The sequence below is a fragment of the Spermophilus citellus genome (assembly GCF_964194105.1).
Source record: "Spermophilus citellus genome assembly, chromosome: 15".
In the NCBI taxonomy this organism is placed as follows: Eukaryota; Metazoa; Chordata; class Mammalia; order Rodentia; family Sciuridae; genus Spermophilus; species Spermophilus citellus.
Window position 1 is genome coordinate 44,452,701 of NC_138195.1, and position 14,480 is coordinate 44,467,180.

The 14,480-nt window shown below is 50.4% G+C and overlaps 1 protein-coding gene across 1 annotated transcript; it reads right to left on the reverse strand.

Moving 5' to 3' along the window:
- Positions 1 to 545: 545 nt before the first annotated feature.
- NODAL (nodal growth differentiation factor) lies at positions 546 to 9,926 on the reverse strand (the record flags this gene model as incomplete). The annotated part of the gene is made up of 3 exons (XM_081267107.1): positions 8,005 to 9,926; positions 2,445 to 3,148; positions 546 to 698 (listed from the first exon to the last, which is right to left on the reverse strand). The coding sequence occupies exons 1-3, from the start codon at positions 8,198 to 8,200 to the stop codon at positions 546 to 548; spliced, it is 1,053 nt and encodes a 350-aa protein (XP_081123233.1). The 5' UTR covers positions 8,201 to 9,926.
- Positions 9,927 to 14,480: the final 4,554 nt, after the last annotated feature.

Below are 14,480 nucleotides of genomic sequence, written 5' to 3' on the forward strand. Positions count from 1 at the left end.
CAACAGATTGCCACTGGCCAACCAGGAAGATGTGCAGGACTCCCCCACCCCAGCCTGATGCAATGAGAGCCAATAGTTTTAATCTAATAAATTGATACTTAATCTTTGAAGGAGAAGCAGTGGTTCACAGACTGCTTTGGAAAATACGCCAAAGCTATAGATCGCCTTGCCCCACCTCAAAAATAAATGCACATTTGCTCCAACTTTGCACACAATTTCAAGGGGTTCATGAATTTAAATACAAATTGGGTAAAGAATTCTTGCGCTTGCACTTTTACTTGCTACTGTCTTTTTGATAAAAAGAAAATCCAGCAAGCACTTTGCCCTCTGCAAGGCTTTCTCTTCCCTCCTCCTGACCAGGGCCTCTGGGCTTGGCCAACCTCACAGGGCCCTTCATTTACAGAGCGGGCAGCCCTTCCTCTTCGGTTCTGCTGGGCAGAGCTGCTTCTTCCCTCTGTTTCTTCTCCCTGGATAAGTGTAACGTCTTCCAGGAGCTTCCCAACCTTCTGGAGTGTAGGCAAATCTGACATCCCTCCAGGATGTGGTCAGAGGCACCCACACTCTTCCACGATCATGTCTTTATGGTGCTCTAGGAGCACTCTGCCATTATCCACATACAGCATGCTCAGCGGCTTGGTCTTCACTGGGGCACAGCAGGTGGAAGGGACCCGATGGGGCTGGTAGCGTTTCAGCAGACTCTGGAAGGAAGGGGAGGAGAGTCAGTTCACATCCCTACCAGTAGGTCAGAAGAGTATTATTTCTAGGTAAGGAGTAAGAAAGTGAGAGTGGAAAATCATTTATTGGCAGGGTGGAGTAGCACATGCCCGTTAGTCTAGCAACTCAGGAGGCTGAGGCAAGAGGATCACAGCCTCAGCAACTTAGTGAGGTTATAAGCAACTTTGTGAGAACCTATCTCAAAATTTAAAAAATTAATAAAAAAGGGCTGGGGATGTGGCTCAGTGTGGCTCACTGGTTAAGCACCTCTGGACTCAATCCCCAGTACTAAAAAGTAAAAATTAAAAAATCAGTTTGTAGGTGCAAAAATAGAAGAAAAATGATTTTCACAAAAGAATCAGCATCCAGCATGGCAATATATCAACTCTAACAGCTAAAATAGCTTTGTACAACCTAACCAAGAGATTCTAAGGCTCATGTTTCTGGGTAGAGCAGTAGCTAACTTACAAGTCCTACTGTTCTAGCCTAAAGTGAATACCAACTTTAAAAATATTCCAAGAAACTGCTGGTTTAGTTCCAGAATTATGAAGCAGAAGAGAATCATGTGGAAGCTCTTATAGGATTTGTTTTGTTGGCCAGCGAAGGGCAGGCAGAGTCAACAAGAAGAAAGGTGACACCCCCTTGACACTTAGGAACCTGTTCCTGTGGACATCTCTTCAGATCAGAGTGTGAGAGCTCACACTGGGGACTGCCTGGGTTTCCACTTGGTGGCAAGGCAGGGGGCTAGTGGGGTCAGCGGCACCTCTGAGGCTCAGGAGGGCCTCTGCCTAGCAGTCCTCTGAGGCTGTGGCCCACCAGCGATTCCCTTGAGGAGCTCAGCTTACGTGGTCATGCTCCTCAGAGGCCCTGAATCTGCCTGGGACTTGGCACCACAGAGGATGGACTACAGGTCCCAAAGATTCACTCCAGGCTTCACGGAGTAGATTAAAACACTCCGGTCCCTTATGACCTTTGAGAGCAGGGCAGGGCCACCTCTAACACCAGGCTGCCACATCAGGCTCTATATTCTCTCCATCTCATCCTCCCTCCTACACCGGTCTTTTCCCACTCCCTCTGCCACCTCCTAGCCCTTACGCTGACTAGTGGCCCCTGGTGGCAGCTTCTGGCCTTGTCTACTCCTGCGAAATGAGTACTCAGCTACAGTCTGAGGCAGCAAAAGTACAAGGGCTGTAACAGTGTTGTTTGTAACCATGGACCCATAAACAGAGCCCCCATTTCACTAATGAATCAAACACATCTAGTACCTGCTGCCTACTCTATAGGCTGGGTACCAATAATCTCATGAACCCTACAGCAACCCTATGGGATATGGCACTGCCTTCCCCATTTCACAGGTAGGAAAGCTGAGATCCAAGAGAATAAGCAGCTTTCACACAGCCAATGGGTAGGAATCAAAAAGACTCCTTCCTAGAATGTCAGGGCTAGAGGGGACCTGAGACCCTCTATTTTACCCCCACTCCCTAATTTTATGAAAGACAAGAAGTCCTAGGGAAGCCTGTGTCAAGGGTAACCCCCCCACTTATGGCATGACTCCACACAGGCTCTATAGGGTAGTCCCTGAGTCCTCCTAGGCCCTCCCATAGGATCTGGCACGTGGTAGGTGCTTGAATGGCTATAATAGACTGAACGTGGTAATTCGACAGCAGAGCTGGAGTCCTGTCCCCCTCTCTGACAGCACGTCCCCAGGGCTTACTGCCTTGGCGTCACACCTGGATGTACGCGTGGTTGGTGGGGTGGAACTCCTCCCCCACGGGGTTAGGGCACTCTCCCTCGCAGCGGTAGGCGTTGTACTGCTTGGGGTAGATGATCCAGGAGCCCCACCCAATCAGGTTGAAGTCCACCTGGAACTTGACCTTCCGACACAGCTGGCTTCTCTCTGGCAAGTGATGCCGCCGGTGTCTCAGGACCCTCTCCCGGGAGAGCTGTCCCTCCTGGGCCCGCCAGGAGCTCTCAGCTTCCCACAGCAAGGTGGCGCCACCCAGCCGCCTCTGCTCCCGGGGCAGGTTGGAGTAGAGCATGAGGAGCACGCTGGTGCCAGTGACAGAGGGGGTGGGGGAGGGCTGCCAGCACTCTCTGGACAGACTGGACATCTGCTCCTCCAGCGCCCTGGGGTCCTTCAGCCATTTGGAGAGGGGCTTGGTCACCTCCAGGACCATGCTGCCCGAAGAAAAAGTGACCTGGGACAAAGTGATGGTGAACAGTTCCATCCGAAGACGCCTCAGGCAGTTGCCTGGGTCCTTCTCTGTGTCCAGTTTTGGCTGGTGGAAGATCTCAATGGTGAGCTGGCCCTCGGCAGGGAGGTCCACGGGGCTGGGCAGCTGCAGCCGGAGCTCAGCCCATGCCAGCTCTTCTTCTTGGCTCAGGAAGGAGAAATCAAAAGCAAAGGTCCAGTTCTGCCCATCCACCTCCACATCTGGGAAAAACCAGAAAAGAAGCAGAGTGAGAGGGGGTCCCCCACCTCAGTCCCATGTTAGAACCCTAGCTTATGTCGGCCATCTCTTACTCTCACCCCCTGCCCTGTGGAGGTAATGTTCTTGAGTCCATTTTAAAGATAAGGAAAATTAAGGCCCAGAGAGGTTGTCCATCTGGGAAGGTGACACAGTCAAGAGTCAAAAGTACATCTTAATTTCCTGATTGCCAAGTCCAAACCCCAAATCACTGCTCCACCAGTGAGTGCCCTTTTGGAAACAAACTGGCAAGAACTGGATCAGTCAGGCAAGAGGATCACAAGCCTAGGCAACTTAGCAAGACCCTATCTCAAAAATAAAAATTAGCCAGGTGTGGTGGCACACACCTGTGATCTCAGGGACTCAGGAGGTTGAGGCAGAAGTTTGAGGTCAGCCTCAGCAACTCAGTGAGACCCTGTCTCAAAAAATAAAAAGGACTAGGGGTGGGCTGGGTTTGTGGCTCAGTGGTAGAGTGCTTGCCTAGTATGTGAAGCCCTGGGTTCTATCCTTGGCACCACCTAAAAATAATAAATAAATAAATACAGGTATTGTGTCCATTTACAACTAAAAAAATAAAATAAAATAAAGGACTAGGGATGTAGCTCAGTGGTAGAGCACTTGCCTATCATGCATGAGGCCCTGGGTTCCATCCCCAGTACTGCAAACACACACACACACACACACACACACACACACACACACAAACTGTATGAGTTCTGTCTTCCCCTCCTCTCTCCCCTTGCAGTCTAAGGCCAAAGAAAGCTTGGGTCTTCTAACTTAACTTGGGCTTCCACTTGCCCTGTGACCTTGGAACAAGTTATCTTCTTGAGCTGTTTTCTCACTGGACAAGGTGGTCTGTTTCACAGGCACATTTAGCTAGATGCAAGAGTCATGAAAACCTCAGAGAAATAGATGCCAATGGCTGACCACCCTCTCCCCAGCCTGTGCCTAAGGAGCAAGGCAGAAACTTCGTTTTCAGCAGCCCTCCAGGTAGTTTTCTAAAGGTATTTGAGGCATGGCTTTTCAGGGACCTCAGCTGGTCTTTCCTATCTAGATGCAGATGCTCACCCTCTGGGCTTCAGGTCCTTCACACACTTGGGGCCACACACAGCAAACACACCACACACAGCCTTGTTCGACCCGCCAAGACAGCCAAGCCCAGACCAGGTGAGATGGGGGTGGCGCATATTCCATTCATTTTAGTCTTGTACTAATTTTGTCTGATGTCTGGAACTAGCACACATTTCTGGATTTCAGCTTTCTTAATAATCTTGCTGGGCATGGTGGTTGCACACCTGTAATCCCAGCAACACAGGAGGGAGGCTGAGGCAGGGGGTTACAAGTTCAAGATCAGCCTCAGCAACTTGGTGAGGCTCTAAGCAACTTTAGCTAGGTCCCATCTCAAAACTTGAAAAAACAGCTGGGGATGTAGCTCACTGGTAAAGCACCGCTGGGTTCAATCCCAAGTACCAAAAAAAAAAAAAAAAAAAAAAAGAAAAAAGAAAAGAAAAAGAAAAAGAAAAGTAAATAATAATAATCTTTAACTTTTTTCCCTCTTCTTTGCATTGGGAATAATGACACACTGCTCACCTCTGTCTTATCACCCTGGGAAACAAAGAGGTGTGATGGTTTATTGTAAAGAAAATCAGGGGTTATCCCTTAGAAATAAAATCAGGCGGGGCTGGGGATGTGGCTCAAGCGGTAGTGCGCTCGCCTGGCATGCGTGCGGCCTGGGTTCGATCCTCAGCACCACATACCAACAAAGATGTTGTGTCCGCCGAGAACTAAAAAATAAATATTAAAAATTCCCTCTCTCTCTCTCTCCCCTCTCTCACTCTCTCTTTAAAAACAAAACAAAAAACAAAACAACAACAACAAAAAAAATCAGGCGACCTGTAGCTGGTTCATGCACAGATCCCCGGAAGCCATGGCGGTTACCGATTTAAATACAGTGGCACACATAGCAGTTTATTTTTTACTGTCCACAGAATCTGCCATCTTGTAACAAGTTTCTCTGGAATGTGACCTATATCATAAAGGGGTAATTCCTAGCTTCAGCCTCTGGGCAACTTCTCAGTTGCCCCTTTTCACTTAATTTCTTTTTTTTTTTTTTTTTTTAAAGAGAGAGTGAGAGAGGAGAGAGAGTGAGAGAGAGAGAGAGAATTTTTTTTTTAATATTTATTTATTTTATTTTTTTTTAGTTCTCGGCGGACACAACATCTTTGTTGGTATGTGGTGCTGAGGATCGAACCCGGGCCGCACGCATGCGAGGCGAGCGCGCTACCGCTTGAGCCACATCCCCAGCCCCTTTTCACTTAATTTCCACTTTTCTCCTAATTAGCACCTGCAGGGGGCAATAACCGGCCCCTGACTAGCAGCTCTCCCCAGAGGTGTGGGAAAGACGCCCATCCATGCATTCCCACTGCTGCATCAGCTGACCCTCTGGGGACAGTGGGACACTGTAGCAACTCCTGGCCACCTGTACCAGCAGGCCTGCAATTTTAAAATATTTAATCTCAAGTGTATACAAAAGGTCTTTTAGAGGAAAGTACTCTTGCTTAATGGCTAAGAGCAGCAGGAGCCCCAGAGTTTCTTCAAGATGGTTCAGATTCTACCATTCGCTGTTTTGCTGTTCAACACTGCTCAGGTTGCTTTCCTTCTCTGGGCCCAAGTTTCCCTCTTTGTAAAAGGAAACAGTAACAGTAACAGTGTCCACCCTACTGAGTGTTATGATTAACTGTACACAAAGTGCTTTGCCCAGCAGTTACCTAACTTCAATAAGCACTGGCTGTCATCAAACTTCCTCATTATTGTCAGTGTCCAGAAGTTAGGCAGAGAGGTCCCTGGACAGGTCACATAGTCTTCCTGTAAGTGGGATGGGCAGTGTCACGGATGGGCAAGAAAGAGACTGCTCCTTCCTGTTGGAAGAAGTCTGGACTTGGTGGGGGGGAACGTTTAAAATGTATACTGGGGAATGAACCCAGGATGCTTTACCACTGATCTACATTCCCAGCCCGTTTTATTTTTTAGTTTGATACAGGATTTTCCTAAATTGCTGAGGCTAGCCTGGAACTTTTGATCCTCCTGTCTCAGCCTCCCCAATTGCCGGGATTACAGGTGTGGTCATTGGGCTCAACTTCCAATAGCTTTACAATAACCCTCTCCTCAAACCCTCCCCACTGTTAGCACCCTTTGAAGGTGAAGAAAGTTTAGGTTGGGGGGGAGGTGAAACAGATGTAAACCTAATTTGGTTAGGCTCCAACTCCCATTTTGCAGTATTGAGCTACAGCTCGACAAACACAACTGGGACAGAGGGCAGCTGGCTTAGGACAGCCCTTCCCCACCCGCCCTCCTCCTGGAAGGCTCTTCCAGCAGCTTTTACACAACAAGCAATCACACGGCCAACTGTACTGAATTTTATTGTGGATATTTAGACACACCCCCTCCCCAGAGAGCAGTCCCCTAGTCTACACAAGGAAAACCAGAGGAGTAGGGTGACTTGCTGGGACACACATGGAATTGGGAAGCAGGGTTTGAGGGGGCAGAACCCTGTTTTCCAGATTCCCAGTCTGTGGAATCACCAACCACATTTTCAAGAACTTTCCAGAAGAAAATGAACTAGAAAAGTGTGTCCTCCCCCTTTCCCATCCCTCATCCCCGGCCACCTTCTGGTCTTCTGGCGGAACTGCCAGAACAGATTTCCCATTGCCTCGCCCTCTAAGGTGTCCCCAGCCTGGTCAGTCCCCACATGACCCTTCCGGAGAGGGTCACCAGTCGGCCAGCCGTGTCAACCCAGACGCGGCCGCCCAGGCCAGGGAGCTAGGAGCCCCGCCCCCAGGCCCAGAAGGACCGGCGGGCGGCAGGTCAGATCAGATTAGCGGATGTGGATTGCGCCCCGGCCCGGGGGAGCGCCGTCTGGCCCCCGCAGGCGGAGGGAGGCGCGGGCCGGGGAGGCTGCCCAGGTGTCGGGATGTGGATTGCGCCGGGGAAGAGGTCCTAGGTCAGGGCTCCCCCTCCTCGGCACCCAACTGCCCGCTGCGCTCGGTGCCCAGACGCACTGCCTGGTCCTTGCAAAGATGTTCTTGGGTCACTGGGCACACCCGCATCCAAATTTAGGCTGGGAGTCCTGGGTCACCCGGGAAACTTGATGTCTCCCCGACCCGGGTTTAAGGCTGCCTTAATTCTCGGCTTCGTGACACTCCATCCCTAATCTTGGACCTGCGAGCCCTAATCCCTGATGCCACACCTCAGCCTGGAACACTCCCGCCGCCAGACTCCGGGACCCATTCACCCTCATTCGCAAAAAGAAAAAGGAGATTCCACAGGACAAAAATAATTACAGCAATAATGGCCCTTTGTTATTACTGTGCCCAGTTCTGTGTTGTTTGTTGTGATTGTCACCGATCCCTTTCCACGGTCTTACAAAGAAGGCACTATTCTACCTTTTTACAGATGCGTAAACTGAGGCTCCCAGGTACCTAACTTCGAACACCGCGGCGGTGAGAAGCTGCGCGATCTGGCTCCCACCCTCCAGCATTGCTCTCTGCGCACCCCAAATCTGGACCTGGATGGCAGTGGTCCCTGTCGGGGTCATACCGGGAACGCTGAATCCCCTCCCACTCGTCCGTGCCACCAGCCGTGCCGATACAGAAAAACACGCACAACCAGACCCTGGACGCGCCTTTCGAGCCCTGGGCACGGTGAGCCCCGCACCACCCGGTCCAAGGCACCCCTCCGCAGTCCCAGCGCACTTCCGGAGCCCGCAGGCGGGTGGCTACCCCAGGCGCCCTGGGGCGCGGCAGGGTGCGGCGGCGCAGCCTACCTTGTGCCTGCAGACTGCGGATGATGTCCGCCCGGGGAAGCGGGTCGCGGTAGAGGCTCAGCATGTAAGCCAGAGGGGACGGCGACGAGGGTTGCCCCAGTGTCCGTAGGGGTACCTGGGCCACCGTGGCGGGGCCTGCCTGGAGCAGCACCCACCAGGCGAGCAGGAGGAAGAACTGGAGGCGGTGGGCGTACATGATGGGCTGGCTGGACCTGAAAGCAGCGCCTCCGCCCCTTATATCCTGGGCCTGCACAGCCGCCCCGCCCCCGCCATTCCTCCCACCAGGGAAGCTTTAAGAACCTATAACCCCCCTGGAGGGGGAGGGTGGAGGAGGGACCTCGACTGGGGGCTGGAGAGATCTGAACCTGGGACGGCGGCCTGCAAAAGCCGCGGAGGCCTTAGATCCAAACACCAGGTCTGGGCGCCCGGGCACCCTGCTTCTCAGTAAGATTCCCTGTGGCTGAGACAGCAGGCCCCCAGTTCAGAATTGAGGCTCTCTTCCTCCGCCTCACCTGGGATCCCTGCCCTCCTCTCCTGAGCAGGTAGGGAATGTGGAGTGCCTGCAGATCTCAGCGCTCAGGCGGTGGCTCCACACACCGGGATGCTGTGACCCAGCCTAGCTGGTGCGGCCTTCTGGGCACTGTGCACGTGAACTCGGGGAGCTCCCCTGGCTTTCTGTGGCAGGGCCTGTCTGGGGAGCCAGCCTACGGGAAAACGATTGGGTACTGGATACTTACAGCAACAGAGGTGAGCTCCAGAGGAAGGGCCTGGGGACAAATGTCAGCTTCAAATACGGAAGTGCTCTCCTGGGGAAGGGAGGGCAGGAAGGACCAGGATGAAGCCTTTTCTATCTGAAGCTGGAACCTGGGGTGTAGCTGATTGGGGGTAACAGCAGTCTCTTCCCTTCCCCCCCCCCCCCACGAACAGGCATCACTTCAGGAAAAAAGGTGTTACCATGTCCTGCAGTCCCTGCCCAGTGGTGGCAAGGCCACAGGAGACCTCAAGCCCCCTCCCTTCCATCTCCCTGGACCCTGCTTACCTCACCTACACTGGAGTGAGCCTTGCCTGGGCTCCCTCCCAAAGGAAGGGCAGGACTGGAATCACCTTTAAAGAAATGTAAATTCCTGCCGGCCAGTCTGTTTTCCTCCTACTGGAGGGCTTTCTTCTCTGCTGCTCCACACCCTGCTCCTCCTTTTCATTGAAAGCTGACCTTGTGCAAGACTCAGCACCAGGTGTCCACATACCGGCTGCTGTTTCACAGGATGCCTCCAGCCGAAAACAAAGAACAACAGATCAGACCTGAGCAAGGGTTAGAAAATGGGAAGAGGCTCAGCAGGTTCACCCGGGAGTTCCAAGGCTGGGTTCTCCTGAGGGGCTCACCCACCCAGCTGGACAGGGCCCTGCTCCGGAATCAGAGGCCTGAGGTTCCAACCGTAGTCTGTGGTCAGTCTGCACACCAACCATCTGTGGGTTCCTCAAAGCTGGGACTGCCCCGTTCATCTCGTTCTCCTGATATATATGAAATCAGGACCCAAAAAACCTGTGTGAAGTCAATCCATAAGTTTCACTGTGTCCGGACTTGCCAGAGGATAAGTATCTCTTGAAATGTTTGTTACAATAATGATTACTGAATCCCATCCAATATTCAGAATTAGAATTTGGAGTGAGGGAGTGGCAATTTACATATTTAGCAAGCACCCCAGTGATTCTTAGCTGCTCTGAGAACCTGGGTGGGCTAGGGTTCTACCTGAAGTTTGTAACTCCCCTTTCTAAATTCAGTTGTCTTCTGTAAAACAGCTGGAGATACCACCTCCCATGCAGATTAAAGGAAATGAATGTAAAAATACTTTGCAAGCTCTGAAAGCCGATATAATTATAAAGGATTATACATTTGGGGATGATTAAGGGTGTCCTTGGTTGTCCAATATCCCTAACCTGGGTGCTCACTAGGAATTTGGAGACCTGGCCCTCTGAATCAGACCCCTCCCCAGAGGCAGAGATTACCTTCAGCATATGCACATATAAATCAGAAACAGACTGTGGTTAGTCCTGTGGGGTCCTTTAGCCCAGACAGGGACAGCAAAAATGGCACCACAGGAGGGGTTCCAACAGGAGACAGAGTCAGTTCCGCAACCCAGGGCTCCCAGATCACCATCTGTCCTAGAACCTGGCAACCCTGCTATAAACAGGGCAGATCCACCCAGGGCAGCCTTGTCCACTGGAGAAGAGACCAAAGAAATGAAGCTTCTCCTTTCCATCCTGATAGAAGCTTCCTGAAATTAAGGATAAAGGTTTTTGCATCCCTTTGTGTCCCTTGAACAAGGTGGCACATAGTTTGGTGCTCCATAGTTGAGTTAAAATTACAGAATTTATCCTTGTTCCCACTTCAGAGATGAGAAAGCAGAAGTTCAGAAGGAACAAGGTAAATTACTCAAGAACACAAATTTATGAGCGGGAACAGCATGTGAAGGGCAGGACTGCAGGTCGCCCAGCTCCTGTTTCTTCCCCTGTTGCTTCCCCATTAGCTAAATGAGGGGTGAGTAGGTGCCTTCCACCAAGACGGGGTCTTTTGTTTGTTTCTGTTTTTGCTGCGCTGGGGCCGTGCACATGCTAGTCAAGTGCTCTACCTGAGCCACCTCCTCATCCTCTAAGAGTATTTGATCTCTCAAGTCTTGCCTTTCCCAGGGCTGGTCACTGCAGACAGACCTCATTTCTGATGTGTATTGGCTCACAGCCGAGCAGGGGGCCTGGAATTTCTCTCTGACCAGCAAGAGCAACTGGACCGTCTGACAAAGCTCATCCATCTTGAAGCTTCCTTGGGTCTGGCCCTGTGGAGAACCCACGTCTCTGGTGCGCTTCGAGACAGAGGCTCACAGTCATCCTTCTCAATCTTAAAGGAGGCTAATTATTTGAGGGTCTGTTTCCTGCAAGGAAGAGCCCAAGTGAGTGTCCTTTTCCCAAGTGGGGAGTGGCACCTTCTCACTTCCCTGCCCCAGACAAACTGACCAGTGCATCACCTGACCTGGGAGATAACCTTTGAGCTCATCCCAGCTGGATGGAGAATGAGGGCAAAGTCCCTTGCTGTTCTCAACCGCTTTCCATGGGGCTGTTGGGGAACCCCCCCTGACCTGGCATGGCTGCCTGCTTGAACTCAGGTTAGGTCTCCAGGACATGGGATCTGGATTCTTCTACCTCACTTCCCACCAGGGTGAGGTCACTTACCATATTGAAGCTTCTGCTTGCTCAGCTGTAAAATGAAGATCTATAATAGCATATCACTCACAGAAATGTCCTAAGTAGGAAACGTGTGTAAAGAACATAATGCGGGTCGCATTTGGTTTTTCATTTATTTATTCATTGAACAAATCTGCATATGCAGTGAGTCTACTTGTGTTAACTCAGACCAGATTCTCAGGGAGTCAAGCACACCTATTTAATGAGCCAGGTTGACACCAGCTGCCTTCATGTACAGACAGCCCTCTGTATCCAAGTGTTCTGCATCTGTGGATGTAACCAACCTTGGAGAGAAAATATTTGGAGAAAAACAGTCACATGTGTGCTGAACATGGACAGACGTTGTGTCTTGTCATTGTCCCGGAAACAATATAGTAGAGCAACTGTTTACCCAATCTTTACTTTGTATTAGGTATCGTAAGTAATGTAGAAATGACTTCAAGTGCCTGGGAGGGTGTGCATAGGTCATATGCAAATACTATGTCATTTTGTATGCGACTTGAGCATCTGCAGATTTTGGTAATCATGGGAGATCCTGACACCAATCCCCCATGGATACTTAGGAATGGCTGTAATGTATTACATTCTGGAAGCCATAGAGGAGGAGTTAGATAACAACAGGTTGGAGAGTGGAGGACATTCATCTTGTCACAACCCTCCAGTGTCTACCCCAGCTCCTGGCATGCACCTGGGTAATGAATAAGTGTTTGCCAAGTGATTGAATGAACTTCTAATTCCTGAATGAACTCCTAATTCCTGAATGAACTCTCTAATTCCTGAATGAACTCTCTAATTCCCCCACACACTTGCCTTTCACGGGCTCTTCCTGCTGTTTCTACTGTGTCTCCTGCTCATTTATGACATAGTTTAAAAGTTCCCTCCTCACTGGGTGTGAAGACACATGCATAATCCAAGGGGCTACCAAATCTGAGGCAGAAGGATCGGCAAGTTCAATGCTAGCCTCAGCAATTTAGGGAGGTCCTAAGCAACTTAAGGAGAACCTGTCTCAAAATAAAAAGGGCTGGGCTGGGGATGTGGCTCAAGCGGTAGCGCGTTTGCCTGGCATGCGTGAGGCCAGGGTTCGATTCTCAGCACCACATACAAAGATGTTGTGTCCGCCGAGAACTAAAAAAAATAAATAAATAAATATTAAAAAAATAAATAAAAAGGGCTGGGGATGTGGCTCAGTGGTTAAGCACCCCTGGGTTCAATCCCTCTACCAAAAAAAAAAAAAAGTTCCCTCCTCTACAAACCAGTCCACCTACCCCACAGCTATTCAGCTATTTAGCAAAGTCCCCTTCAAAGTAAAGCAGCATAGAGCAGTTGTCCAAACTCCCTTTGGCGACAGCTACAGAACAGCAAGCTCCCTAGAAGTCAGGATGGCTCCCCGTTTATTTCTCTCTGAAGCCTCAGCCCCGGGTTCCTAAGCAAACATCACTTGCTGGGACCTGTGGCCGGAGCCAATGAGCGGTCCCCTCAATGGCACCGGCGGCTCGCTTGTGCTTTCAGTGTGTGCCCCCCCTCTGTTGCCCACACTGCTGGTTTCCTAGGCCGACACTCAGACTTGAGAGGTACTGTCCAGGCCATTGCTGGGCACTTGTGGCTGTGACCTGGAGGTAGAGATGAGTCCCAATCTCCAGTCCTTCCCTCCAAACCCCTCTTACCTCAGATGTGCTTCAGCCCAGCAGAATCACCTGCCTGCACCTGAAGCTCCAAGCTGATCTTCCTTTGCTAGATGATTGTGCCTCGACTTCATTTACACAGAATATGTAGCTCAGGGATCTTCCAGGAAGCCTTCCTCGGGTGGTCTCCCTCTTTCATGTTCTGATCCCAGACCTTCTGCGTTTCTGAGACAGCAGGACTGCTGGCCCGAAACTCCTGGGGACTCAGAACCTGTCTTATTGCCTATCTTCTTGCCTGGCTTATTCAGTATTCTCCAAAGCACTAAGCAAAGGGCCTGGCATTTGGCAAATGGAGGGTATGAACTGTCTGCAGCCAGGCTTGATTGATAGCAGTATTTTTTGTCTGTCCCCAACTGTGTTTTTTCAGGTTTTATTTGATTTTATTTTTGTGGTACTGGGGATTGAACCCAGGGGCACTTTATATATGAGCTAAGTCCCCAGCCTTCTTTTATTCATTTTTTTATTTTTTCAGAGATTGAACTCCGGTGAACTTGGCCACTGCATCCCCAGCCCTATTTTGTATTTCAGGGTCTCACTGAATTGCTTAGCCTCGCTTTTGCTGAGGCTGGCTTTGAACTCGTGATCCTCCTGCCTCAGCCTCCTGAATTTCTGGGATTACAGGCATGTACCACCAAGCCTGCTGTTTTTTAGTTTTTATTAAATCACCAACAATGAAAATTCTTAAGATTTTATATAAAATACGTTGCTTCTGTTTTGCATTATTGGAGGAATGAAAAGTTCTGAACCCTCATTTCAGCATGGCGAGCATTCCCTAAAGCTGCTTCCTTTTGGCAGGGCCTGTTCTCTTAAGTGTGCCACTGTCCCCCCACCCCCACTCCCTAACTCATCACGCCTATTGGCCTAGCCTGAAGAAGGAGTGCATTTGAGACCCTTGTTATGGGTTGGATGAGAGAGAGAGACACCCTGGGATCAGGAAGTCGAGACTCAAATTGCGGGCACCTGGCCCTGTCTGGGTGAGCTAGCTGCACTCTGTTATTTAATTAGCATGAACCATAATGTGGTTGTGTCACCTAACTTACCCTCCTGTCAGTCCTAGATCCAGTGTGAGATTCCATCTCACAGGTGAGGAAACCGAGGCTCAGGGAGGTCAACATCTTGCCCCAGGGGACCACCTACCTGGTGGTAGTGCTGGGATTTGCCCTGGGTCATTATGAATTGGGAGCCCAGACTAGATGCTGTCATGTTCCCAGGCATGTCCCTTGCACACAGAGGCCTTTCCCAGATCATCCCCTTAAACCTCCTGGGCTCTGTCACATCACCCTGTTCACCTGTTCCACAGGCTTCCACAGCCACACAGTAACTTGTTTTGTTTGGTGCTGTTTGTTTTTCAGTCTGTCCCTGCCCCTCACACTGGGCTCTAAGCCAGATTCCTTTCTGCCCAGTTCAACATCCCCAGCCCTTTTTTGTTTGTTTGTTTGTTTGTTGTTGTTTTGTGGTGCTAGGGATGAACCCAGGGCTTTGTGCACATGAGGCAAGCACTCTACCAACTGAGCTACATCCCCAGCCCTTTTAAAAATTTTCTTATTATTTTTTTAGTTG